General features: G+C 40.7%; 1 protein-coding gene across 6 annotated transcripts in view; it reads left to right on the top strand.

Annotated features, from left to right (window-relative positions):
* lrp1bb (low density lipoprotein receptor-related protein 1Bb) overlaps positions 1–25,464 on the top strand; it is a 993,888-nt gene that overhangs the window by 793,531 nt on the left and 174,893 nt on the right. For all 6 annotated transcript variants that reach the window (XM_061918476.1, XM_061918478.1, XM_061918475.1 and 3 more), the window contains 5 exons: positions 5,110–5,229; positions 10,650–10,778; positions 13,976–14,098; positions 18,656–18,796; positions 19,013–19,200. In XM_061918476.1, coding sequence (XP_061774460.1) covers positions 5,110–5,229; positions 10,650–10,778; positions 13,976–14,098; positions 18,656–18,796; positions 19,013–19,200 — 701 coding nt within the window. The remainder of the gene's footprint in view (positions 1–5,109; positions 5,230–10,649; positions 10,779–13,975; positions 14,099–18,655; positions 18,797–19,012; positions 19,201–25,464) is intronic.

Here is a 25,464-nt window from a genome sequence, read left to right as displayed (position 1 = left end):
CTTTATTTTTAAGTTATGGTGCCGTGATTTTACCAGTCCGGCTCACTTGGGAGTAAGTTTTTCTCCATGTGGCCCCCTATCTAAAATGAGTTTGACACCTTTGGTTTAAAATAATAATGCGTTAATCAATTCTTTAGAGATTTGATCATATTATTTAAAAATGTCCACTGTATTTTCATCAACATTGCTTCAAAAACTCCAGTTGTCATGTCTATGTGAACATGTTTTGTTTTAGTCATGTTCGGTTTGTTTTTTGGCCAATTAGTTTCTGTTTTTGCACTTCCTGGTTTGTTTTGTCACCATGACTACCCATTAGTTTTCACCTGTCCTCATGTCTCGCACCTGTTTTCACTGATTATATGACTGCTATCTAAGCGGTCTGTTTCTGTTCTTTGTCCTGGCAACATCACCGTCTACCATCTTTTACTCACCCTCCACACCCACAGTTCCATGCCAAGTAAGTTTTGTTCATAGTTCGTTATTCGTGCCATATTACAAGTTTGTGTTTGTTTTCATAGCCAAGTTTTGTACCTCCATTGTGAGTGCTTTTTGTTTGCTTCCTTTTTTGTAGTTAGTGTCAAAATAAAAAATATGTACTTACATTTACGCTTTGCCCGCGCCAACTTTCCTTTTCCTTCTGGAAAAACAAACCCCAAAGTCAACTTCTGTCGCTTTGCATCTCGGGAAAACAATCCACGCCCAAATCCCAGACATGACACCAGTAGAATTATAAAACCATAATATTAAAGGCTGTGTGACATTGCATTTCAATCATATATATCGGCTTTACTATACACACAAACTAAAAACTACAGTTAAAGCTAAATAAAAATAATAAATAAATAAAAAGGAAGTAAAATTAAAACATTCCACAACAATTGCAAGTTGCAGGTATGTGCCTCTTTAAAATGTAAATACAGTGGAAACTTTGTTAATGTACATGCTTCCTGCTGCTTAACATTTAATGGCAAAATGACGACAAAGCTACCACACTCTGTTTGGTTTTCACACAAAATTAAAAACAGATTAGCTTATTGCAATAACTCCCCACTGTCTGTACATATTTGCAGTTATTGTACGTAATACTTCTACTTATGTGTAACAAACCTTGTAACCAAAACATACTTTTAAATCAATCTTCCTCATTTAATTGAGCATGCCATTATTTTTTTCTGAGCAGCCCAAAAACACTACAATTTTAACATATAACATACTGTTTAAAGGCCTACAGAAATGAGATGTTCTTATTCAAACGGGGATAGCAGGTCCATTCTATGTGTCATACTTGATCATTTCGCGATATTGCCATATTTTTGCTGAAAGGATTTGGTAGAGAACATCGACGATAAAGTTCGCAACGTTTGGTCGCTAATAAAAAAGCCTTGCCTGTACCGGAAGTAGCAGACGATGCGCACGTGACGTCACAGGTGGTAAGGCTCCTCACATCCTTACTATGTTTATAATCATAGCCACCAGCAGCAAGTGCAATTCGGACCCAGAAATCGACAAGTTCCCCATTAATTTGAGCAAGGATGAAGGATTTGTGGATGAGGAAAGTTGGAGTGAAGCACAAAAAAAATAAAAAGGCGACGGCTCCAGGCGACGGCAGTGGGAGCGATTCTGATGTTATTAGACACATTTACTAGGATAGTTCTGGAAAATCCTTGTAACCAAAAAATACATTTAAATCAATCTTCCTCATTTAATTGAGCATGCCATTATTTTTTTCTGAGCAGCCCAAAAACACTACAATTTTAACATGTAACATACTGTTTAAAGGCCTACTGAAATGAGATTTTCTTATTCAAACGGGGATAGCAGGTCCATTCTATGTGTCATACTTGATCATTTCGCGATATTGCCATATTTTTGCTGAAAGGATTTGGTAGAGAACATCGGCGATAAAGTTCGCAACGTTTGGTCGCTAATAAAAAAGCCTTGCCTGTACCGGAAGTAGCAGACGATGCGCACGTGACGCCACGGGTGGTAAGGCTCCTCACATCCTCACATTGTTTATAATCATAGCCACCAGCAGCAAGTGCAATTCGGACCCAGAAAGCGACAAGTTCCCCATTAATTTGAGCAAGGATGAAAGATTTGTGGATGAGGAAAGTTGGAGTGAAGCACAAAAAAAAAAAGGCGATGGCTGCAGGCAACGGCAGTGGGAGCGATTCTGATGTTATTAGACACATTTACTAGGATAGTTCCAGGAAAATCCCTTATCTGCTTATCGTGTTAATAGTATTTTAGTGAGATTAAAAAGTAATACCTGAAAGTTGGAGGGCTGCGGTGAACGCCAGTGTCTCTGAGAGAAGCCAATGGAGGAGCCAAAATCACAGCTGCCTTTTTGACAGCTACAGGAGAAGGTTGCATAATCCGCTCAAGTCTCCGGTAAGAGCCGACTTAATATCACAATTTTCCCATCAAAAAAATTGCTGGTTGACGTAGAAAAACATGTCCGCTTGACCGCTCTGTGTTAAAGCTTCACAACAAACAAAGAAACACCGGCTGTGTTTCGGTTGCTGAAGGCAGCTGCAATCCACCGCTTTCCACCAACAGCATTCTGCTTTATAGTCTCCATTATTAATTGGACACATTTCAAAAGATTCAGCAACACAAATGTCCAAATTACTTTGTAATTATGCGATGAAAAGAGACGACTTTTAGCCGTAAGTGGTGCTGGGCTAATATGTCCGCTACAACCCGAGACGTCACAAACACTCGTCATCATTACGCGACGTTTTCAACAAAAAACTCCGGGGGAAATTTAAAATTGTAATTTAGCAAACTAAATGTGTTGCAATGTTAGGATTTCATCATTGATATATAAACTATCAGACTATGTGGTCGGTAGTAGTGGGTTTCAGTACGCCTTTAATAAGAAAAATCTACTTCGAGATAATGGATTGTATCAAAAAGAATACGTTGCAATATACTACAAACACGTCGTTTTATGTAGAAATAAGCCTCCTTCATTAGCACTCAGCATCAAGGGTTGGAATTGGGCGTTAAATCACTAAAATGATTCCCGGGCGCGGCCACCACTGCTGCTCACTGCTCCCCTCACCTCACAGGGGGTGAACATGGGGATGGGTCTAATGCAGAGGGTAATTTCACCACACCCAGTGTGTGTGTGAGACTATCATTGGGACTTAAAACTAAGGCACAGCATTGACCTTGGATAGCAGACTTCTATTGTATCTCCTCTGAGCAGCTTCTCTGTCAAACACACCATCAGCAGCTTCAACACGTTTACCTCCTCAAGGAGGTTATATAATCGCTGTGGATGCTCTGTCTGTCTGCTAGCTAGTTAGCAGAATAAATCAAAAAGCTATGGGCAGATTTTCAAAAGGTAAAGTTAAAGTACCACTGATAGTCACACACACACGGAGCGGTATGGCTCGCTTGGTAGAGTGGCCGTGCCAGCAACTTGAAGGTTCCAGATTTGATCCCTGCTTCCGTCATCCTAGTCACTGCCGTTGTGTCCTTGGGCAAGACACTTTACCCATCTGCTCCCAGTGCCACCCACACTGGTTTAAATGTAACTTAGATATAGGGTTTCACTATGTAAAATTGCTTTGAGTCACTAGAGAAAAGTGCTATATAAATATAATTCACTTCACTCCACACACTAGGTGTGCTGAAATTACCATCTGCATTTAACTTATCCCTTTGTTCCACCCCCTGGGAGGTGAGGGGAGCAGCGAGCAGCAGCGGTGGACGCGCTCAGGAGTCGTTCTGGTGATTTAACCCCTAATTCCAACCCTTGATGCTGAGTGGAGGTAATAAATAAATAAATGTTAAATGGGTTGTACTTGTATAGCACTTTTCTACCTTCAAGGTACTCAAAGCGCTTTGACGCTACTTCCACATTTACCCATTCACACACACATTCACACACTGATAGAGGGAGCTGCCATGCAAGGTGCTAACCAGCACCCATCAGGAGCAAGGGTGAAGTGTCTTGCTCAAGGACACAACGGACGTGACGAGGTTGGTACTAGGTGGGGATTGAACCAGGGACCCTCGGGTTGCGCACGGCCACTCTCCCACTGCGCCACGCCGTCCCATTTGTATAGTCTGTTATGCCGGTTCGGCATCGTGGTACCGGGTTCGATTCCCTCGAGGATGTGTCAAGTGAACGCAGCAAAGGTAAGATATACACAATTTATTTAAATAACAGAAAGAGCTATATAACAAAAATGCTGGAGCTAGTAGAATAAAACAAACAAAGGACACTAGCATAAAAGCTAGGATATAAAACAATGAGAAATAAACTGGCACTTAGGCACATAAAACAGTAAAACAAAAACTTCAGCATGAGAACTGGAATGAACAATGAATGGCTAGCGTGAAAAGCTTAGCGAGAATATACATACTTGAGAGTATTGCAGGCGTAACTCGTTGCGTGAAAAGCAAATCATGAACCCAGGCTGAACAAACAAAAGAGGACGGTTTATAAAGTGACGGTGATTATCTGTAGCAGGTGTGCGGGGCCGTGAGCAGCAGGTGAACTGATGAGTAACCATGGTAATGACTAAACAGGAAGTATGAGGGTAGAACGACGGAGTGAAAAAAATGCAACAAACCATAATATGGGAAGATCGGAGTACGGGATCTTAACATAGTCTTTGGTATGACTCGGCCGGGGTTTGAACTCACGACCTACCAATCTCAGGGCGGACCACAAGGCCACTGAGGAGGTTTTTTTTTTCTTATGAAGGGTAAACGCCCAAAAATGGGATAAGGAAGAACTGATTAGATTTTGAATCATTTTTACTATGTTAACGTATGTTTATGTTTCTGTGTTTGTGTAAATAGCAAGTACAATAAATTACAATTGCACAAAATTAGGCACGACTGGCATAATAGCAATGTGTAGTAAAGTTGAATACATTGAGTACACCACCCGGGCTGTGCTGCGTTTACACCTGAAAGCTGATTCAGGTGAATTTGTGGAGAATTTTTCTACAAGGAGTTGAATATGTGCAGTCTAATGAAAGATCGCAGTATGAGGCTTCAGACCAAATAGAAGCGGACAGATGGCCAAGTGTTGTGTGAATGCTGCTGAGTCGTATTCCCCCCCCCCCCCCCCCCTTGCCTCTGCAGACTCGTCGTGCCTTTGGAACCAGTTTGCCTGCTCCAAGAACAAATGCATCGCGAAACAGTGGCTCTGTGACGGAGAGAACGACTGTGACGACGGCCTTGATGAGAGCGTGGAGATCTGTGGTAAATGTTGTCTATCACGTCATGAGCAGAGGTTGCATCGGATACAGTAGATCAGTGGTTCTCAACCTTTTTTCAGTGATGTACCCCATGTGAACATTTTTTTTAATTCAAGAACCCCCTAATCCAGGGGTGTCCAAAGTGCGGCCGGGGGGCAATTTGCGGCCCACGGGTAATTTTTTAACGGCCCTAAGTACATTCTAAAAATACGATTAAAAAAATAAAAAACAGAAAAAGTGGTATAAAAGAGTAAACAGATGAAATGTGACAAGAAAATGTTGCAATGTTTACTCTAATAACACAAAGCTGCAAGGCAGGCTGTTATCTTCTTAAAAAAAAAAAAAAATAAATAAATAAATCAAAATCAATGTCACATTAAATATTCCACTTTGAGTTTTTTGGGGGGGAAAATGTTGCATATTTTGTGTTTGCCATATAAAAAACAAAGTCGTTTTTTTTCTAAAGAAGGGCCTAATAAGTACAAACAAAAAACATAAACAACAAAAAAAGTTATAATTGACGGATGGATCTGAAGTTGATCTCAAGACGATTGTGTTTAAAGTAAACATTAAAAAAAAAAGGTTTTTTTATTTTTAATGAGTAGGACCCTTTTGGATCCCCAATAATTTTAATGCAATTTTTTTTGTGTGTCCTTGCTAAAAAAAATAATAACAAATTGAAATCGATGGTGTTATGTGTTGACATTTTTAAGGCTCCAATTATTCTATAATCTCAAATGTTCCACTTTAAAATTTTATTGGGGGAAACTATTGCATATATTGTGGGGGTTTTTTCCACTAATAAAACGTTAACGTTTAAAAACGTTATATTGACAGATACACCTAATGTTAATCTAGAGATTTAAACCTTGAATAACAATAATACAAAATAATGACACATTTTAAATATTTTTGGACCAAAATCCTTTGGGGTCCCTGGGACCAAGCCTGAGTGGAGGCCTAAATGTATATTTTTACACATATATTGTATTGGTTTTTGAAATGAAAACATATCAAAATGGCCCCCGCTTGCTTTGATTTTTCAGTGTGTGGCCCCTCAGTTGAAAAAGTTTGGACACCCCTGCCCTAATCAGAGCAAAGCATTTTTGGTTGAAAAAAAGAGATAAAGAAGTAAAATACAGCACTATGTCATCAGTTTCTGTTTTATTCAATTGTATAACAGTGCAAAAATATTGATAATTTGTAGTGGTCATTCTTGAACTATTTGGGAAAAGAAAAGAAAGCTTTCTACACATAGAGATCCATCTGGATTCATCAACTTAATTCGAAACATTACAAAAAAATGAAATCTTTAACATCAATATTTATGGAACATGTCCACAAAAAAAATCTAGCTGTCAACACTGAATATACTATTATTGTATTTCTTTTCACAGTTTATGAACTTACATTCATGTTTTATTGAAGTATTATTCAATAAATATATTCATAAAGGATTTTTGAATTGTTGCTATTTTTAGAATATTAAAAAAAAATCTCACGTACCCCTTGGCATACCTTCGAGTACCCCCAAGGGTACGCGTACCCCCATTTGAGAACCACTGCAATAGAGGATGTGCTGTATGAAAACTCTTTTGTGGTCTTATAGAGTTAGGTAGGTAGGTAGGTCTTTATTGTCATTGCAACAAGTACAACGAAACTTTGTTTTTAGCACAAACCTGTTCAAGATTAGACAAACAAACAGTGTACAGGGTTACAGAACAAGAACGCTGATGGGTCGCCATAAAACGTCCCGTAAAAGATGGGAATAAGGTAAACGCTGGGGAAGGATGAGGAAAAAAATACAATCCAGACTGGGCTCCTAAGGGGGCCCAGTTCGGAGTGAGAAAAAAACCTCCATAGCAAAGCACATATACATATTACAACATACATTTCGAGATATCTAGCAACAGAGGGAAGGTAGTTCAAGGTCATGGTGGTAGGCCGCAGCTCTCAGGCACTGACCATCCAGTTCAGATAAAACAACTTGGAAGAGAGTAACATATTTGCACAAAATTGCTAAAATCACTAAAACATTATAATATAGAGGATATCTGACAAGCTTTTGGCAGGAGGTCCTTAAAAACAGCAGAGTGCTCATGTTCTATAGACGGGACCATTTATTTCTGAATTTCTTAACGTTGACAAACTACCGTATTTTCCGGACTAAAGAGCGCATAGGGATATAATCCCCACCAATTTAATTTTGCAAGAAAAACATATTTTTCCATATACCATACCATACCAATTTTATTTATAAGGCCCTTAAAAAACAACCACAGTTGAAGAACAAAGGGCTGTACACCACAAAGACATACAGGCAAAGGACAGACTAAAAAAAATAACTTAAAAAAAAAACACGTTGATAAAGCAAATACAAATTATCCTACGAACAATTTGTTAGATGAAAGCAGTTAAAAAGTTAAAAACAGTTTAAGGTCTCACGCTGCATATGTCAGCTGAACTGAACTAAAGGCCGCAGATATGTTGCGAAATAAATTATTTACACAGAAAGATTCTGTAAATGTTTATTTGCATACCTTAAAGGGGAACATTATCACCAGACCTATGCAAGCGTCAATATATACCTTGATGGTGCAGAAAAAAGACCAGGTATTTTTTTAACCGATTTCCGAACTCTAAATGGGTGATTTTTGGCAAATTAAACACCTTTCTGTTTATCGGTCTTTTAGCAATGACGTCAGAACGTGACGTCACCGAGGTAATACACCCGCCATTTTCATTTTAAACACATTACAAACACCGGGTCTCAGCTCTGTTATTTTCCGTTTTTTCGACTATTATTTGGAACCTTGGAGACATGCCTCGTCGGTGTGTTGTCGGAGGGTGTAACAACACTAACAGGGAGGGATTCAAGTTGCACCATTGGCAAAAAATCTTCCGCCAGACCCCCATTGAATTTGCCAGAGTGTCTGCACATTTTACTGGCGGTGCTAAGACAGACCTGGCACAGAGATGTATGGATAACCTGCAGATGCATTTGCAACGATTAAGTCAACGAAATCACAAAGGTGAGTTTTGTTGATGTTGTTGACTTTTGTGCTAATCAGACATATTTGGTCGCGGCGTGACTGCCAGCTAATCGATGCTAACATGCTATGCTAATCGATGCTAACATGCTATTTACGCTAGCTGTATGTACATTTGAAACTAGATACCCACATTTAATGCGAAACAAACACTTACCAATCGACGGATTTAAGTTGCACCAGTGTCACAAGATGCAAAAGTCCTGATCGTTTGGTCCGCACATTTTACCGGCGATGCTAATAAGGCAACAATTTCGTTTTCGCTCTCTGGCTCCATACTCCGATCATCTGTTTCAATACATGCGTAATCTGTTGAATCGCTTAAGCCGCTGAAATCCGTGTCTGAATCCGAGCTAATGTCGCTATATCTGGCTGTGGTAACCGCCATGTTGTTTGTATTTGGCAGCACTGTATGACGTCACAGGGAAATGGACAGTCGGATCGTAAATAGGGAAAATCAAGAACTTTAAAGCTTTATTTAGGGATATTCCGGGAGGTGTAAAATTTAGAAAAATACTTTGAAAAATAAAACAAGCCACTGGGAACTGATTTTTATTGTTTTTAACCCTTTTGAAATTGTGATAATGTTCCCCTTTAATTGCTTCCAAACAGCGCCTGTTACATGGAAGTAATATTGGCTATTCAAACAAAATCATTTTTAAACGTAATGAAACCACTAGCTGTCGGAGCTAGCGCTCCAAACAGCTAAACAGACTCGGTAATTTCACAGTGACAGATTGGTGAATTTACTGAGCAATTTACCAAACTAAATAATTCTAAAAGAATTCCCTTATAAGTTAATATTACCAACACAGATACTCGTAACAGTTGTAGCAAATTAGCCAATGCTAACTACGCTAGCATCAATACATTATTATAGCACGTGCAAATATGGATGAAAGCACTCCCACAGACGTCACACATGCAATGGTTTGGTTGGTAGGAATAGTTTTAGTTATATTGTAAAACTGACAAACTTTGCTTGGAATGATGAATGAGGAATCTAAATGAGTAGACCTGCTCTGGACGACCAGAAGACTGAACATTGATAAGTGTCCCAACTTGTCGGATTATATCCTCAGCCATTTATTTTTCAGGTGAGAGGCATGATTTATGATCTACAATAAACTTACAGGGAGCAAAGAAGTAGGAACGCAGCAGACCACTCGATGATGGAAACATAGGCACCATGATCACGGCCATTCTAAATGGTTTCAAATAGTTTAAACATAGTCTCAATAGTTTTACTCAGCGTTAGCGCTTATAATAACAATATCACTAATACTTAGTTAATATTCAAGTCACAAAATATAAATGGAGAATTGTTGGCAATTTTTGAATGGCTATTTATTAGATTTTTAGAGGACCTCCCATTGGCTCCGCTGTAGGGAGACTTTTATTTCCTTTTTTTGAATATTCAAAATGCATTAAAAAAAATCCATCCGTCGTCATGTCTTTCGTAATGATTGTGAACAATAGGTAAAATTCCCCAAAAAGTGCAGTTCCCCTATAAGTCTGGCATACAAATATTTGGAGCAGCGATACAAAATTTGAAAGTTAAAGTTAAAGTCCCAACGATAGTCAAACACACACACACTAGGTGTGGTGAAATCATCCTCTGCATTTGACCCATACCTCACCCCCTGGGAGGTGAGGGGAGCAGTGAGCAGCAGCGGTGGCCGCACTCAGGAATCATTTTGGTGATTTTTTAATTAGTTTAATATTTACATTTCACTGTATTGTGTGTCACTTCTGGTAAAAAAAAACAAAAACCCGGGAGAAATGACATGTGATGTTTTTCTTATCTTCAGTCAAATGTCAAACCGTCATGTCTTTGTGATCGTGTTTTGTTTAGTTGTTTTAGACTACTTCAAGACTCCATTAGTTCCTGTTTTTTCACTCCATCTTTTTGTTTCCATGCCAACCCATTAGTTTTCACCTGTACCCATTTCATGCACCTATTTCCAATCACCACAGTATTATTTAAGCCACAGTTGCCAGATAGTCAGCCTGGCGACATCACCATCTACTCACCCTCGATCACTTTTTACAAACCCATGCTATCCATGCCAATGATCCATGCCCCTTGTCTCAGTCACAGTAAGTGTTTTCGTTATTCATGCCATAGTGCAAGTTTTTGTTTTATGTTCATAGTTTTGCCTTAGTGCAAGTTTTTGTTTTTAGAGCCAAGTTTTTGTTCCTATGTTTGTTCCTTTTTATGAGTAAAATTAAATATGTCATTACCTTCACGTCGTGTCCGGTCCAATCGCCTTGCACCACGGGAACACAATCCACACCACAGTCCACAACCTTGTCAAATTCGAGCCACACATTATATAAGGCCTAAATATTGCATGTGTTTCTTTCTTCTTAGGCTCGGTGACATGTGCGCCAGGGTTATTCAGCTGCCCGGGGTCGTATGCTTGTGTTCCAAAACGCTGGCTCTGCGACGGTGAAAGAGACTGCCCTGATGGAAGCGATGAACTTTCTGCAGCCGGCTGTGGTAAATGCAACCTTCAAGTTCAAACACTCTGACCTGATCACTTAATCATTGAGCAGTTGGAATTGTGCGTGCTGGTCCACAAATCCGCACTCAGCCAAAATAGTACAAAACATTACGTTTACCAACTGGAAATGTTGGTCAGCTGAAACTGAACAGTATATACACTATATTGCCAAAAGTATTTGGCCATTCATCGAAATGATGAGAATCAGGTGTCCTAATCATTTGGCCCAGCAGCCACAGGTGTATAAAATCAAGCACTTAGGCATGGAGACTGTTTCTACAAACATTTGTGAACGAAAGGGCTGTTCTCAGGAGCTCAGTGATTTCCAGCGTGGAACTGTCATAGGATGCCACCTCTGCAACAAATCCAGTCAAGAAATGTACTCAATCCTAAATATTCCAAAGTCAACTGTCGGCTTTAATATAAGAAAATGGAAGAGTTTGGGAACAACAGCAACTCAGCCACAAAGTGGTAGGCCACCTAAACTGACAGAGAGGGGTCAACAGATGCCGAAGCGCATAGTGCAAAGAAGTCGCAGACTTTCTGCACAGTCAGTTGCTACTGAACTTCATGTGAAACTTCATATGACCTTCTAATTAGCCCACGCACAGTACGCAGACAGCTTCTTGGATTGGGTTTCCATGGCCGAGCAGCTGCATCCAAGCCATATATCACCAGGTCCATTGCAGTGGTGTAAAGCACGTCGCCACTGGACTCTAGAGATGTGGAGACGCGTTCTCTGGAGTGATGAATCACGCTTTTCCATCTGGCAATCTGATGGACGAGTCTGGGTTCGGAGGTTGCCAGGATAATGGTTCATTTCGTTTAGTTTAGTTTATTAAGGATCCCCATTAGTCTACACCGCAGTGGAGACTATTCTTCTTGGGGTCCAGGCAAAAAACATCACACAACCACAAAACCAAAGATTAAAATGCAGTACAACATGATCCAATAATAATCATAATACAAAAATAGCAACAACAAAGAACCAAAAAATACTAATAACTTTTGTTACATAATAATTTTCATACCAAAGATAAAAATAGCAATATGAAAATAGATATACTGTATACATTTTTGCAAAAATAAAACAAAGAACCAATGGCCTAAAACAGGGGTCGGGAACCTTTTTGGCTGATAGAGCCAAAAAGCCAAATATTTTAAAATGTATTTCCGTAAGAGCCATGTAATATTTGTTTTAACACTGAACACAACTAAACACGTGCATTTTAAGTAAGAACAACATTTCTAGAGTATAATAGGTCTCTTATTCTTTGTAATAACATTGTTATTCTGATGATAACTGTGGAGGGGGCGTGGCCTGCGGGCCTGCAGCAAACTGGGGTGTGCCAGGACCAGCCTTGAAATCAGCGACAGCTGCGTAGATGGTCCACCTGGGCCTTGTTATCTAATCACCTGTCACTCTGTTATTAGCAGCAGCCAGGAGGAGAGACGGGGTTGGGGCTGGAGCTGGAGCGCGAGCGAGAACGAAAGAGAAAAATACAATTGCTGGAAAGCAACTGAGAGACTTATTGAAAAATAAAACAATATTGTAACCCTGAAACAGGCTCTCATGTCGGTGCTTGGTGGTCTGAAGAACCCCCAGGAGGGTATGCCCCACACTAACCAATAATAAATAAATAACTTCTTACCATTAACACAACTTCTTGAACAGGTGCGGTAGAAAACGGATGGATGGATTAAAAAAGCATGAGAATGTTTTATATTTTGAACATTATTTTTAACACTGTAATGACAAGTGGAATTATTAATTACTTATCGTATTAAGCAATGTCAGCTCAGATTTATCCGAGAGCCAGATGCAGTCATCAAAAGAGCCACATCTGGCTCGCGAGCCATAGGTTCCCTACCCCTGGCCTAAAATATACACATTAGTGTACCAAAGACAAACAATAAGTGACGAAAAAGTATCATCCATCCATTTTCTGCTGCTTATTCCATAATCAATAAAATACTCAATAGTCAATAAAAACAGTCATGACATTAGGTACACTCTAGAATAATCTCTTTACGCAATACTTCTCATTTTGGACTGCGTTGTGTGAAATTTGGTGGTGGACGAATTATGATGTGGGGTTGTTTTTTAGTTCCAGTGAAATTAACTTTGATTGCTCCAGGATACCAAAACATTTTGGACAATTCCATGCTCCCAACCTTGTGGAAACAGTTTGGAGCAGGCCCCTTTCTCTTCCAACATGACTGTGCACCAGTGCACAAAGCAAGGTCCATAAAGACATGGATGGAAGAGTCTGGCGTGAACTTGACTGGCCTGCACAGAGTCCTGACCTGAACCCGATAGAACAACTTTGGGATGAATTAGAACGAAGACTGAGAGCCAGGCCTTCTCGACCAACATCAGTGTGCTACCTCACCCATTCCCTTTTGAAGAATGGTCGGAAATTCCTATAAACATTCTCTGAAACCTTGTGGACGGTCGTCCAAGAAAAGTTAAAGCTGTAATAGCTGCAAAAGGTCGACCGTCATTTTATTGAATCCTATGGGTTAGGAATTGGATGGCACTTCAAGTTCATATGTGAGTCAAGGCAGGTGGCCAATTACTTTTGGCAATATAGTGTATCATTGGAGTATATCAAGCATATAATCTTGTTTATGATCCAGAGCCTCCATTAGATAGATGGATAGATGGATAGATGGATAGATAGATAGATAGATAGATAGATAGATAGATAGATAGATAGATAGATAGATAGATAGATAGATAGATAGATAGATAGATAGATAGATAGATAGATAGATAGATGGATAGGTATAGTAATTTAGTGAATTTCCTATAGGAGAGTTTCCTCAGGAAAGTTAAAATTAAAATTCCAGCAGCAGTGTACAGAATTGAAATCGAATTTAAAAAGTAAAAAATAAATGGGTGTATATATGGAAATAAAATAGAAACATATTACAATAAGAATACAAATATAACAGTTAAAATAAGAATTTAACAAGAGAAACGAGGCAGTAGTGACCATGTTAGAAGAAAGTATTGCACTGTTATTGTTTTGCATCCCCTGTCATCCTAGTACCCCCCATTAGGTCCGTACAAAGACAGAGACACCAGTTAATTATTATTCTGTTTACACACTGCTAACACTGTCTCCGTCAACATACTGCGTTGCGGAGGAAAATGGCACCTGAGCCCACTTCTTCTCATGTGTTTTAGCACCCAACAACACGTGTGACGACAACTCCTTTCACTGCCACAACAAAGCCTGCATCCCCCAGCGATTTGTCTGCGACCACGATGACGACTGCGGAGATGGATCCGATGAGTCCGTGGAATGCGGCAAGTAGATAGTCTTGTGCCCTTTTGCTCCTAATATCTTTCTGCCGTTTATGATTATCCCCGCATTTGCATATCATCTACTTGTCCTCTTTCATTTAAAAATTTAATGGGATGGAAATGGTAGCTTGAGGCAGGGGATAAAAAAGAAAAAAAAAAAACAACTAAAGTCAAGAACAAAATTGAGACCTTGTGAATCTCACTGTATTTACTGCAAGTAACAAACAAAAGCATACACTTTTTGGGGAAAATCCATAACTATCTCATTATTACATGAATATGTAATAATGGTTGTTCTTATCAAACAACCATTTCGTAAAAAAAAAAAACTATTTTCTCAAATATGGTTGTATTGCATCTGCAATAATTAAACAACATATGTAGCAGTTTTTTTTTTCCTGATGTTATTGCCATTTAAAAGAAATGCATGCTATTGGTATTCTTTTGTAGATAAGCATAATGCGTCCAACTAAATTTTAATTGTCTGACGCAACTTCAATTTATGACTGGCTGATGAAATATGGGCGTTTGTACTTGAAATATCTGGAAATGACGCAGATGTGAAAGGCACATTGTGCACGGGGTGCCGAATGTAAAAGTTCAGTCACACTTTTATAGCAGATATATTTCTCAGATTTAACTCACTTTTCTCAGATTTGGCTCATTTGCATCACATCCATCCATCCATTTCCAACCGCTTGTCCCTTTTGGGGTCGTGGGAGGTGCCGGAGCCTATCTCAGCTGCATTCGGGCGGAAGGCGGCGTACACCCTGAACATCGCAGGGCCAACACAGATAGACAGACAACATTCACACCCACATTCACACACTAGGGCCAATTTAGTGTTGCCAATCACACATTTGAGTTTAAAGGCCTACTGAAACCCACTACTACCGACCACGCAGTCTGATAGTTTATATATCAATGATGAAATATTAACATTGCAACACATGCCAATACGGCCGGTTTAGTTTACTAAATTACAATTTTAAATTTCCCGCGGAGTTTTTTGTTGAAAACGTCGCGGAATGATGACGTGTGTTTGTGACGTTTCGAGTTGGAGGGGACATACCAGGTCAGCACCATCCATCCATCCATTTTCTACCGCTTATTCCCTTTTGGGTCGCGGGGGGCGCTGGCGCCTATCTCAGCTACAATCGGGCGGAAGGCGGGGTACACCCTGGACAAGTCGCCACCTCATCGCAGGGCCAACACAGATAGACAAATAACATTCACACTCATATTCACACACTAGGGCCACTTACGGCTAAAAGTCGTCTCTTTTCATCGCGCAATTACACAGTACTTTGGACATCTATGTTGCTGAATCTTTTGCAATTTGTTCAATTAAAGGGGAACAATATCACAATTTCAAAAGGGGTGAAAACAATAAAAATCAGTTCCCAGTGGCTTGTTTTATTTTTCGAAGTTTTTTTTTCTAAATTTTACACCTCCCGGAATATCCCTAAAGAAAGCTTTAAAGTTTTTGATTTTCGCTATTTGCGATGCGACTGTCCATTTCCCTGTGACGTCATACAGGGCTGCCAATACAAACAACATGGCGGTTACCACAGCAAGATATAGCGACATTAGCTCGGATTCAGACTCGGATTTCAGCGGTTTAAGCGATTCAACAGATTACGCATGTATTGAAACAGATGGTCGGAGTATGGAGGCAGATAGCGAAAACTAAATTGAAGAAGAAATTGAAGCTATTGAGCGAATAGCTATTGACGCTATTCGGCCATAGCATGGGTGTACCTAATGAAGTGGCCCATAACATGGCTGCCTTGTTAGCATCGCCGGTAAAATGTGCGGACCAAACGATCAGGACTTTTGCATCTTGTGACACTGGAGCAACTTAAATCCGTCGATTGGTAAGTGTTTGTTTCGCATTAAATGTGGGTATCTAGTTTCAAATGTACATACAGCTAGCGTAAATAGCATGTTAGCATCGATTAGCGTAGCATGTTAGCATCGACCAAATATGTCTGATTAGCACATAAGTCAACAACATCAACAAAACTCACCTTTGTGATTTCGTTGACTTAATCGTTGCAAATGCATCTGCAGGTTATCCATACATCTCTGTGCCATGTCTGTCTTAGCATCGCCGGTAAAATGTGCAGACACTCTGGTACATTCAATGGGGGTCTGGCGGCAGATTTCTTGCCAGTGGTGCAACTTGAATCCCTCCCTGTTAGTGTTGTTACACCCTCCGACAACACACCGACAAGGCATGTCTGCAAAGTTCTAAAAAATAGTCAAAAAAACGGAAAATAACAGAGCTGAGACCCGGTGTTTGTAATGTTTTGAAAATGAAAATGGTGGGTGTATTACCTCGGTGACGTCACGTTCTGACGTCATCGCGAAAAGACCGATAAACAGATTTAATGTGCCAAAAATCACCAATTTAGAGTTCGGAAATGGGTTTAAAAAATACATGGTCTTTTTTCTGCAACATCAAGGTATATATTGACGCTTGCATAGGTTTAGTGATAATGTTCCCCTTTAATAATGGAGACTATAAAGAACAATGCTGTTGGTGGAAAGCGGTGTATTTTGTTTGGTTCCTGTCTTTATGACAATAAATTATACTCCTACCTCACGCTGTCATCCAGAGTTGTCCCTCTGCATCCCGGGAGAACGACCATGCAGTGAGCTGCGACCCAACAAGTGACAGCGATGAGGTGGTGACTTGTCCAGGGTGTACCCCGCCTACCGGCCGAATATAGCTGAGATAGGCTCCAGCCACCCCAAAAGGGGCAAGCGGTAGAAATGGATGGATGGATGTTCAGATTTAACATTTAGGTTTAAATTGAACATTTACCGCTCACATTTACGTATATTTAGATTTGAGATTTACGTTTAGATTTAACATTTAGCGCTCCCATTTAACATTTAGCCCCCACATTTATATTTAGATTCAACATTTAGGTTTAGATTTACCATTTAGCGCTCACATTTAACATTTAGCTCAAAGCAAAGCTGCTCCACATCGAGAGGAGCCAGATGAGGTGGTTCGGGCATCTGGTCAAGATGCCACCCGAACGCCTCCCTAGGGAGGTGTTTAGGGCACGTCCAGCCGGTAGGAAGCCACGGGGAAGACCCAGGACACGTTGGGAAGACTATGTCTCCTGGCTGGCCTGGGAATGCCTCAAGATCCTCCGGGAAGAGCTGGACGAAGTGGCTGAAGAGGGGAAAGTCTGGGCTTCCCTGCTTAGGCTGCTGCCCCCGTGACCCGACCTCGGATAAGCGAAAGAAGATGAATGGATGGATTTAACATTTTAGGTTTAGATTTAACATTTGGATTTAGATTCAACCCATACGTTTGGATTTAACATTTAGGTTTGGAATCAACATTTAGATATAAAATTTTGTCAACTTTTTTTTTACTTAAATGTGATAAAAAATGTGCTAAATCTGAGAAAAGTACGTTAAACTTTAGAAATATATCTGCTGGAAAAGTGTGACCGAACTTTTAGATTCGTGACCCCATACATATACAGTGGGGCAAAAAAGTATTTAGTCAGCCACCGATTGTGCAAGTTCTCCCACTTAAAATGATGACAGAGGTCTGTAATTTTCATCATAGGTACACTTCAACTGTGAGAGACAGAATGTGAAAAGAAAATCCAGGAATTCACATTGTAGGAATTTTAAAGAATTTATTTGTAAATTATGTTGGAAAATAAGTATTTGGTATACCATTCAAAGCTCTCACTGATGGAAGGAGGTTTTGGCTCAAAATCTCACGATACATGGCCCCATTCATTCTTTCCTTAACACAGATCAATCTTCCTGTACCCTTAGCAGAAAAACAGCCCCAAAGCATGATGTTTCCACCCCCATGCTTCACAGTAGGTATGGTGTTCTTGGGATGCAACTCAGTACTCTTCTTCCTCCAAACACGACGAGTTGAGTTTATACCAAAATGGATACATGGATGATACAGCAGAGGATTGGGAGAATGTCATGTGGTCAGATGAAACCAAAATAGAACTTTTTGTTATAAACTCAACTCGTCATGTTTGGAGGAAGAAGAATACTGAGTTGCATCCCTAGAACACCACACCTACTGTGAAGCATGGGGGTGGAAACATCATGCTTTGGGGCTGTTTTTCTGCTAAGGGGACAGGACGATTGATCCGTGTTAAGGAAAGAATGAATCGGGCCATGTATCGTGAGATTTTGAGCCAAAACCTCCTTCCATCAGTGATAGCTTTGAATGGTTGACCAAATACTTATTTTCCACTATAATTTACAAATAAATTCTTTAAAATTCCTACAATACGGATTTCTTTTTCACATTCTGTCTCTCACAGTTGAAGTGTACCTATGATGAAACTTACAGACCTCTGTCATCATTTTAAGTGGGAGAACTTGCACAATCGGTGGCTGACTATAAATACTTTTTTGCCTCACTGTAATTCCCCTATGCGGAAGCAGCCAAGCGTAGTTTATTTTGATATATTTTATAAAAAAAACATATTTTTGGTTAAATGGACTTTCAGGTCTCATTGCAACCTGTAGAAAATGTGTCTGTCCATCTCTCTTTAGTCTACCGCTCATGTGGATCAGGAGAATTTCGCTGCGGGGACGGCCGCTGCCTTCTCAGTGCACAGTGGGAGTGTGATGGCTATGCGGACTGTCCCGACCATTCCGATGAACTGCCTCTGAACCTCAAATGTCTGGCCGCAGGTAAGACTGTGGTTTGACTCTCAGCTGGAAGCTTCAAAACAGAGTTAACAGCAGCACAACACAGCCAGCAAAGTGGAGAAGTCACACGGGAGAGAACAAACAGCACTGTGACCGGCAAAGCAGACATGAAATTAATTATAATGTCAGGGTCTAATGTCAGGCCATAACTTTTCTGAGGAAGTTGTTACAAACGCAGCCATGCCTTGCTCTTCTCAGGAAGTTTGTGCAACGGGTCCTTCTTCATGTGCTCCAATGGACGCTGCATATCGGAGAGGAATCTCTGCAACGGGAAAGATGATTGTGGTGACCAGTCGGATGAGAGGAACTGCAATGTGAACGAGTGCTTGAATCGGCGTGTAAGCAGGTGCACCCAGGAATGCCAGGATTTTCCTGTGGGATACAAGGTAAGATCCCAGTGTCCCAGTGTACTGTTCATGGCTCAGTAGTTTGGCATTTTGCAGCAAAGCCCTCTTTTCCACCTTCCATTATACAGTGGGGCAAAAAAATATTCAGTCGGCCACCGATTGTGCAAGTTCTCCCACTTAAACTGATGACAGAGGTCTGTAATTTTCATCATAGATACACTTCAACCGTGAGAGACAGAATGTCCAAGAAAAAATCCAGGAATTCACATTGTAGGAATTTCAAAGAATTTATTTGTAAATTATGGTGGAAAATAAGTATTTGGTCACTTCAAACAAGGAAGATCTCTGGCTCTCACAGACCTGTAACTTCTTATTTAAGAAGCTATTCTGTCCTCCACTCGTTGCCTGTATTAATGACACTTGTTTAAACTCATTTTCTGTATAAAAAACACCTGTCCACAGCCTCAAACAGTCAGACTCCAAACTCCACCATGGCCAAGACCAAAGAGCTGTCAAAGGACACCAGGAAAATAATTGTAGACCTGCACCAGACTGGTAAGAGTCAATCTACAATAGGCAAGCAGCTTTGTGTGAAAAAATCAAATGTGGGAGCAATTATCAGAAAATGGAAGACATACAAAACCACTGATAATCTCCTTCGATCTGGGGCTCCACGCAAGATCTCATCCCGTGGGGTCAAAAAAATCGGTGAGCAAAAATCCCAGAACCACACGGGGGGACCTGGTGAATGACCTGCAGAGAGCTGGGACCAAAGTGACAAATGTTAGCATCAGTAATACACTACGCCAACAGGGAATCAAATCCTGCAGTGCCAGATGTGTCCCCCTGCTTGGGCCAGTACATGTCCAGGCCCGTCTGAAGTTTGCCAGAGAGCACATGGGAGAATGTCATGTGGTCAGATGAAACCAAAATAGAACTTTTTGGTATAAACTCAACTCGTCATGTTTGGAGGAAGAAGAATACTGAGTTGCATCCCAAGAACACCACACCTACTGTGAAGCATGGGGGTGGAAACATCATGCTTTGGGGCTGTTTTTCTGCTAAGGGGACATGACGATTGATCCGTGTTAAGGAAAGAATGAATGGGGCCATGTATCGCGAGTTTTTTAGCCAAAACCTCCTTCCATCAGTGAGAGCTTTGAATGGTTGACCAAATACTTATTTTCCGCCATAATTTACAAATAAATTCCTACAATGTGAATTCCTGGATTTTTTTTCCCCTTCTGTCTCTTACAGTTGAAGTGTACCTATGATGAAAATTACAGACCTCTGTCATCATTTTAAGTGGGAACTTGCACAATCGGTGGCTGACTAAATACTTTTTTGCCCCACTGTACATAACATTTACCATGAACGCTCATTCCAACTGACAGGTTAGGGGTGAGGTATGCCCTAGTCAGATAAAGCCTACGAATCATTATCATTTCTTACAGTTTTTTGTGCTACTACAAACAAGATAGCCCTAACTCTTCCGGGCTACAATAGGAGGCGGGGTTGGAGGATGGGGGTGTATATTGTAGCCCGTAAGAGTTAGGGCTGCATGGGATTCTGGGTATTTGTTCTGTTGTGTTTATGTTGTGTTATGGTGCAGATGTTCTCCCAAAATGTTTGGTGTGGGTTCACAGTGTGGCACATATTTGTAACAGTGTTAAAGTTGTTTATACGGCCACCCTCAGTGTGACCTGTGTGGCTGTTGATCAACTATGTCTTCCAGTCGCTTACTGCGTCCACGGAAGCCAAATACATCATGTGGTCGTCTTGGCACGCTGTTTATTCAGGTTGTAGAGGACGCTAAAGGAGGTGCCTCCACCGTGCGCCCTTAATATTGTTGTTTGGGTGAAATTAGGGGGAATGATTACCCCTGGAGGGACACTGACAAGTGGGAGTCTATTGGAAAAATCGAGGGTATACAAGTATCACGCTGTCATATCACAGGCCGCACCAGCATTAAATTTTCATATTGAGGTGCGGGCTGCAAAATAACGTCTCACGGGCCGCGTGTTTGAGGCCCCTGCTCTACAGGGAGGACACTCCCTTATATTTTATTCAGGAGGCCTAACTGGTGAAAAACGCAACCGCCAGACACTTGCCTGCAAGCCCCTCTCTTGGGCCTGGGCTGCGGGGTAGTGCCACGATGTGCCACAACTGGTCAGGGTATGATCTCTCCTGCCATCGTTCTTCATAGGTTCTTCTGGATTACATTGAGATTCTGTTTACTTTGGTAGAACCTACCAGGGGTTTATTAGAACTAGCACTCAAACTCTGCCACCATGATAACGTAGGAAATGGGGTCAAACTCTGGCCCGCGGGCCAAATTTGGCCCGCCTTTTAATTTCATTTGGCCCTTGAGGCAATATCAAATTAACATTAGAGCTGGCCCGCCGGTAACACCACTAATACTCATACTTGACAACCCTCCCAATTTTCCCGAGAGACTCCCGAAGTTTAGTGCCCTTCCCGAAAATCTCCCTGGGCAACCATTCTCCCGCCAATATTGGGAGCGTGCCTTAAAGGCACTGCCTTTAGCGTCCTCTACAACATGTCGTCACGTCCTCTTTTCCTCCAGATAAATAGCGTGCTGGCCAAGTCACATAATATATGTGGCTTTCACACACACATACTTGGTCAACAGCCATACAGGTCACACTGAGGGTGGCCGTATAAACTACTTTAACATTGTTACAAATGTGCGCCACACTGTGAACCCACACCAAACAAGAATGGCAAAACACATTTCGGGAGAACACCCGCACCGTAACACAACATAAACACAACATAACAAATACCCAGGACCCCTTGCAGCACTCACTGTTTCGGAACGCTACAATATACACCCCCTGCTAACACCAAACCCCGCCCACCTCATTTTTATTTTATTTTCGAATTTATTAGCCTATGGAAAAAGTTAATGTTGATATTTACCTCAGGAGGCTGCAAATAGGAAAGAGGCATTAATTTTTAAAGAAAATTTTATTTAATACACTACTGATGTTTTTTCGTTTGTTTTTGGAAAGTTGATTTTGCACTATTACGTTATATAAGTTCTGCCTGTTCCATGGGAGGAAGCCCGAATAACCGGAGGGAACCCACGCAGTCACGGAGAGAACATGCATACTCCACACAGAAAGATCCCGAGCCCGGGATTGAGCCAGTATTACTCAGGACCTTCGAATCGTCAGGCAGATGCACTAACCCCTGTATCACCGTGCTGCCCTATTTAAGCCTTGCTTGTTCAATATTCATTGCAAAACTTGTTTGGGTCCCTATTATAAGGTTAATTTCTTCAACCTTTGCCCGCGGCTTTGTTCAGTTTTAAATTTTGGCCCACTCTGTATTTGACGTAGGGATTTGTGGAGAGTGTTTAAATAAGTAAAAATGGATGGTCATATGTCATGAAATGATATATTAAGAAAAAACTTGAATATGTTTGGGGTAGTTTAATAATTACATACCATAGTATCGTTACAGACCTGCATCATAGAGCTGCTAACAGCACGAGAATGGAATAAGAGCATTCTAATTGGTTGTTTAGTCATATGTTATCTTCTCGCAATGGCAGGTTGTCAATGCTACATTATTGCTTTTCCACCCATGAGCTCACCAAGGCCTTAAACAAGAAACAAATAATAGCTCATTAATCTTTAAAACCCACATGCTGCTCTACTGTTTCTTATTCTAAGGTCACATGGCACTAAAACCTGTAGCCCTTTTTTGTTGCAGGTTAAAAAATGAACATTTCAGTAACCACACAATGTGAGTTTTATTTGAACATTTGTGCACTTTAATCTGCAGCCTAATGTTAGATTTCGGTAAAAGGTGAACCTTATTCACGTTACATTTTGAATGTGTCCAAGCTGATACTAAATTTGTCCTCAGGTCACCCGTCATTGAACACACAACACTGTGAGAAATGCATACATTGACTTTTTGAATAACCTTGTATGGTGTATGGTCGGTTTAATGATATGCCAAAAACTGTGTGCGCTCTCTGCCTATACCTGGTGTGCAGTGTCAAGGTTGAGTCCAGGTCAAGGCCAAATTCACTGGAATGTTGGCTAACACCGTTGTCAGACTGCAAATGTTTATGCCTTTATCCCTGGATTTGGCTGCTTGCTGTTTCTGGAAAAGAGGCTGAAGGCGCAATAAACTTCCTCTTTCCTGTGGTGACAGGGTCAGAAAGGGACATCAATACACACCTTCATCTGAAACATGGCTGGTCTCAGCAACTAGACCACAGGTTTAAACTTTGGAAGGAGAAGACTCGGTGTCAATTTACAGCAGCTGATAAGAATTAAAAAAATGTCAACGCTTTCAGTCACAGACCAAATTCATGGAAGTTTGTTGAATTTACAGCAACATCATGCAATTTTTTTAGGAAATTCTAATAAAAGTAAGATGAATATACATATATTTGAGCCAATACTGGCTAGGCCACGCCTAGATCTCAGTGGGCCCCATTCAGTAACCGTTCTTAAGAACAAATTTTGTTGTTAAGCCCACTTACGAAGGTTTTAAGGAGATTTTGGTATTCATCAATGTTTTCTTAGCTGGGATTGTTCGTAGGTAAGCACAAAATCTACAAGTGCTCCAGAGCACTTTTAGGGTGGCCTATTTCTCCCGTCCAAAGGCAAAACCCAGTAACTCTATTTTGGTCAAAACTGAGCTGACAATAATTTTGGAGTTCCTAGGTGATATGCTTTACATTATTGTATGCGATATTGTAATTTGTTCCGTAAGTAAGCTGTTACGTGCATGGCAGGACCTAGCAACTACGCGTAGTTACAACAGAAAAACCTAGTATCTCAAGGGACCAATCGGAGCTTCTTTGTCAGTCGCCTTATTGTCTTTAATGAGACATTTGCACGAATGGGGGCCGACGGTCAACCTGATTATGTGGTATTATGGCAGGAGGGGATATTTGGAAGATTGGCCCAGGACGTTGCAAGCACCTTCACTAAATGTATTGTTCTTGATTCTTCCCCTTGCATACTCTTTTGGGCAGATAACTGTGAAGGTCAACATAAAAACTGGACGCTGTACACGGCTCTTGCCCAATGTGCAAACGCAGAATGGGGCCCTCCCGAAATTGTAATAAAATATCTGGAGAAAGGGCACACGTTCATGAGAGTTGATTCAATCCATGGCTCAATCGGCAAGAAAATGAAAGCTCAAGAAAACATCTATACGTTTGATGACTTTGTAGATCTTTGTAAGACAGCATCAAGATAGATTGCTTTTCCTTTGTTTTCTCAAAATCAGCTGGACGTGAGTTACTAGGTTTTGCCTTTGGACGGGAGATTTGTTCTTAAGTGTGACAAGTTCCCTTACTTCTATTGTCTAATGTTACATTAATATCATAGATACAGTAAATAGAACGATAGATAGATAGATAGATAGATAGCAAAATGAGCAATATATAGACATTTCAAAACACAATAATCAATTACCGTGGCGTTGATTTAATGATTGATGACTCTTTAAAAGACTCAACTCACACAATGGCAATGCTTTTGCTGCTACTGGAAGATGCCACAGATCGTGCCCTGGGGAGGGAGCGCATATTTCACCACCGTATAGACCTATTTCCCCGCAGTGACGGATATTTATTTGAATGCTTTAGGCTACCTCAGCAGTCCCCCCTTTCTTAAACTTATGTTTTGACATCATGTATTTTTACCCCGCAGGATAGTACGAATCCCTCTTCTGTAATCTGTTTGAGTTTTCTCCGTGTGTCTGATGTTTGACTTTTCCGCCGGAATTGTGCCCTTATATGGGGAATTAAGAGCGTTTACATATGCAAATTACAGAATTAAGAGTGTTTATATGTGAATATTGGGGAAATAAGGGCATGTTTATATGCAAATTATGATAGATAAGCACGTGCTAACCATTTGGCATTCGGCAACTTAAGAACAGCAGGTGGGAACAATTGGGCCGTTTAAGAACACCTCATGAATTTGAATGGATACCTCTTAGGAAATCACTTAGGAAGAAGGATAAGGGCGAAAAGGCAGGAACTTATTCCTGAATGGGGCCCAGTGTTTTTATTCAGCCACTCCTTTCCTTGAATGTTCATTTTGGGTTATTGACATGCTGGGAAATCCATCCACGACCCCTCTTCAATGTTCTGGCTGAAACCTGGAGGTTCTCATTCAAGATATTACAGTGGTGACCCATTCATCAGCCTCTGAACTTGTTCCGATTATTTCGATTCTTTATTGATTTATGTGGGTGCTAATGACGTCACCTTTCTTGTAGCCCAAACAGCACGCTGCGCTAACC

Source organism: Nerophis ophidion, linkage group LG13 (genome assembly GCF_033978795.1).
Source record: "Nerophis ophidion isolate RoL-2023_Sa linkage group LG13, RoL_Noph_v1.0, whole genome shotgun sequence".
Lineage (NCBI taxonomy): Eukaryota > Metazoa > Chordata > Actinopteri > Syngnathiformes > Syngnathidae > Nerophis > Nerophis ophidion.
This window is presented reverse-complemented; position numbering and strand designations above follow the sequence as displayed.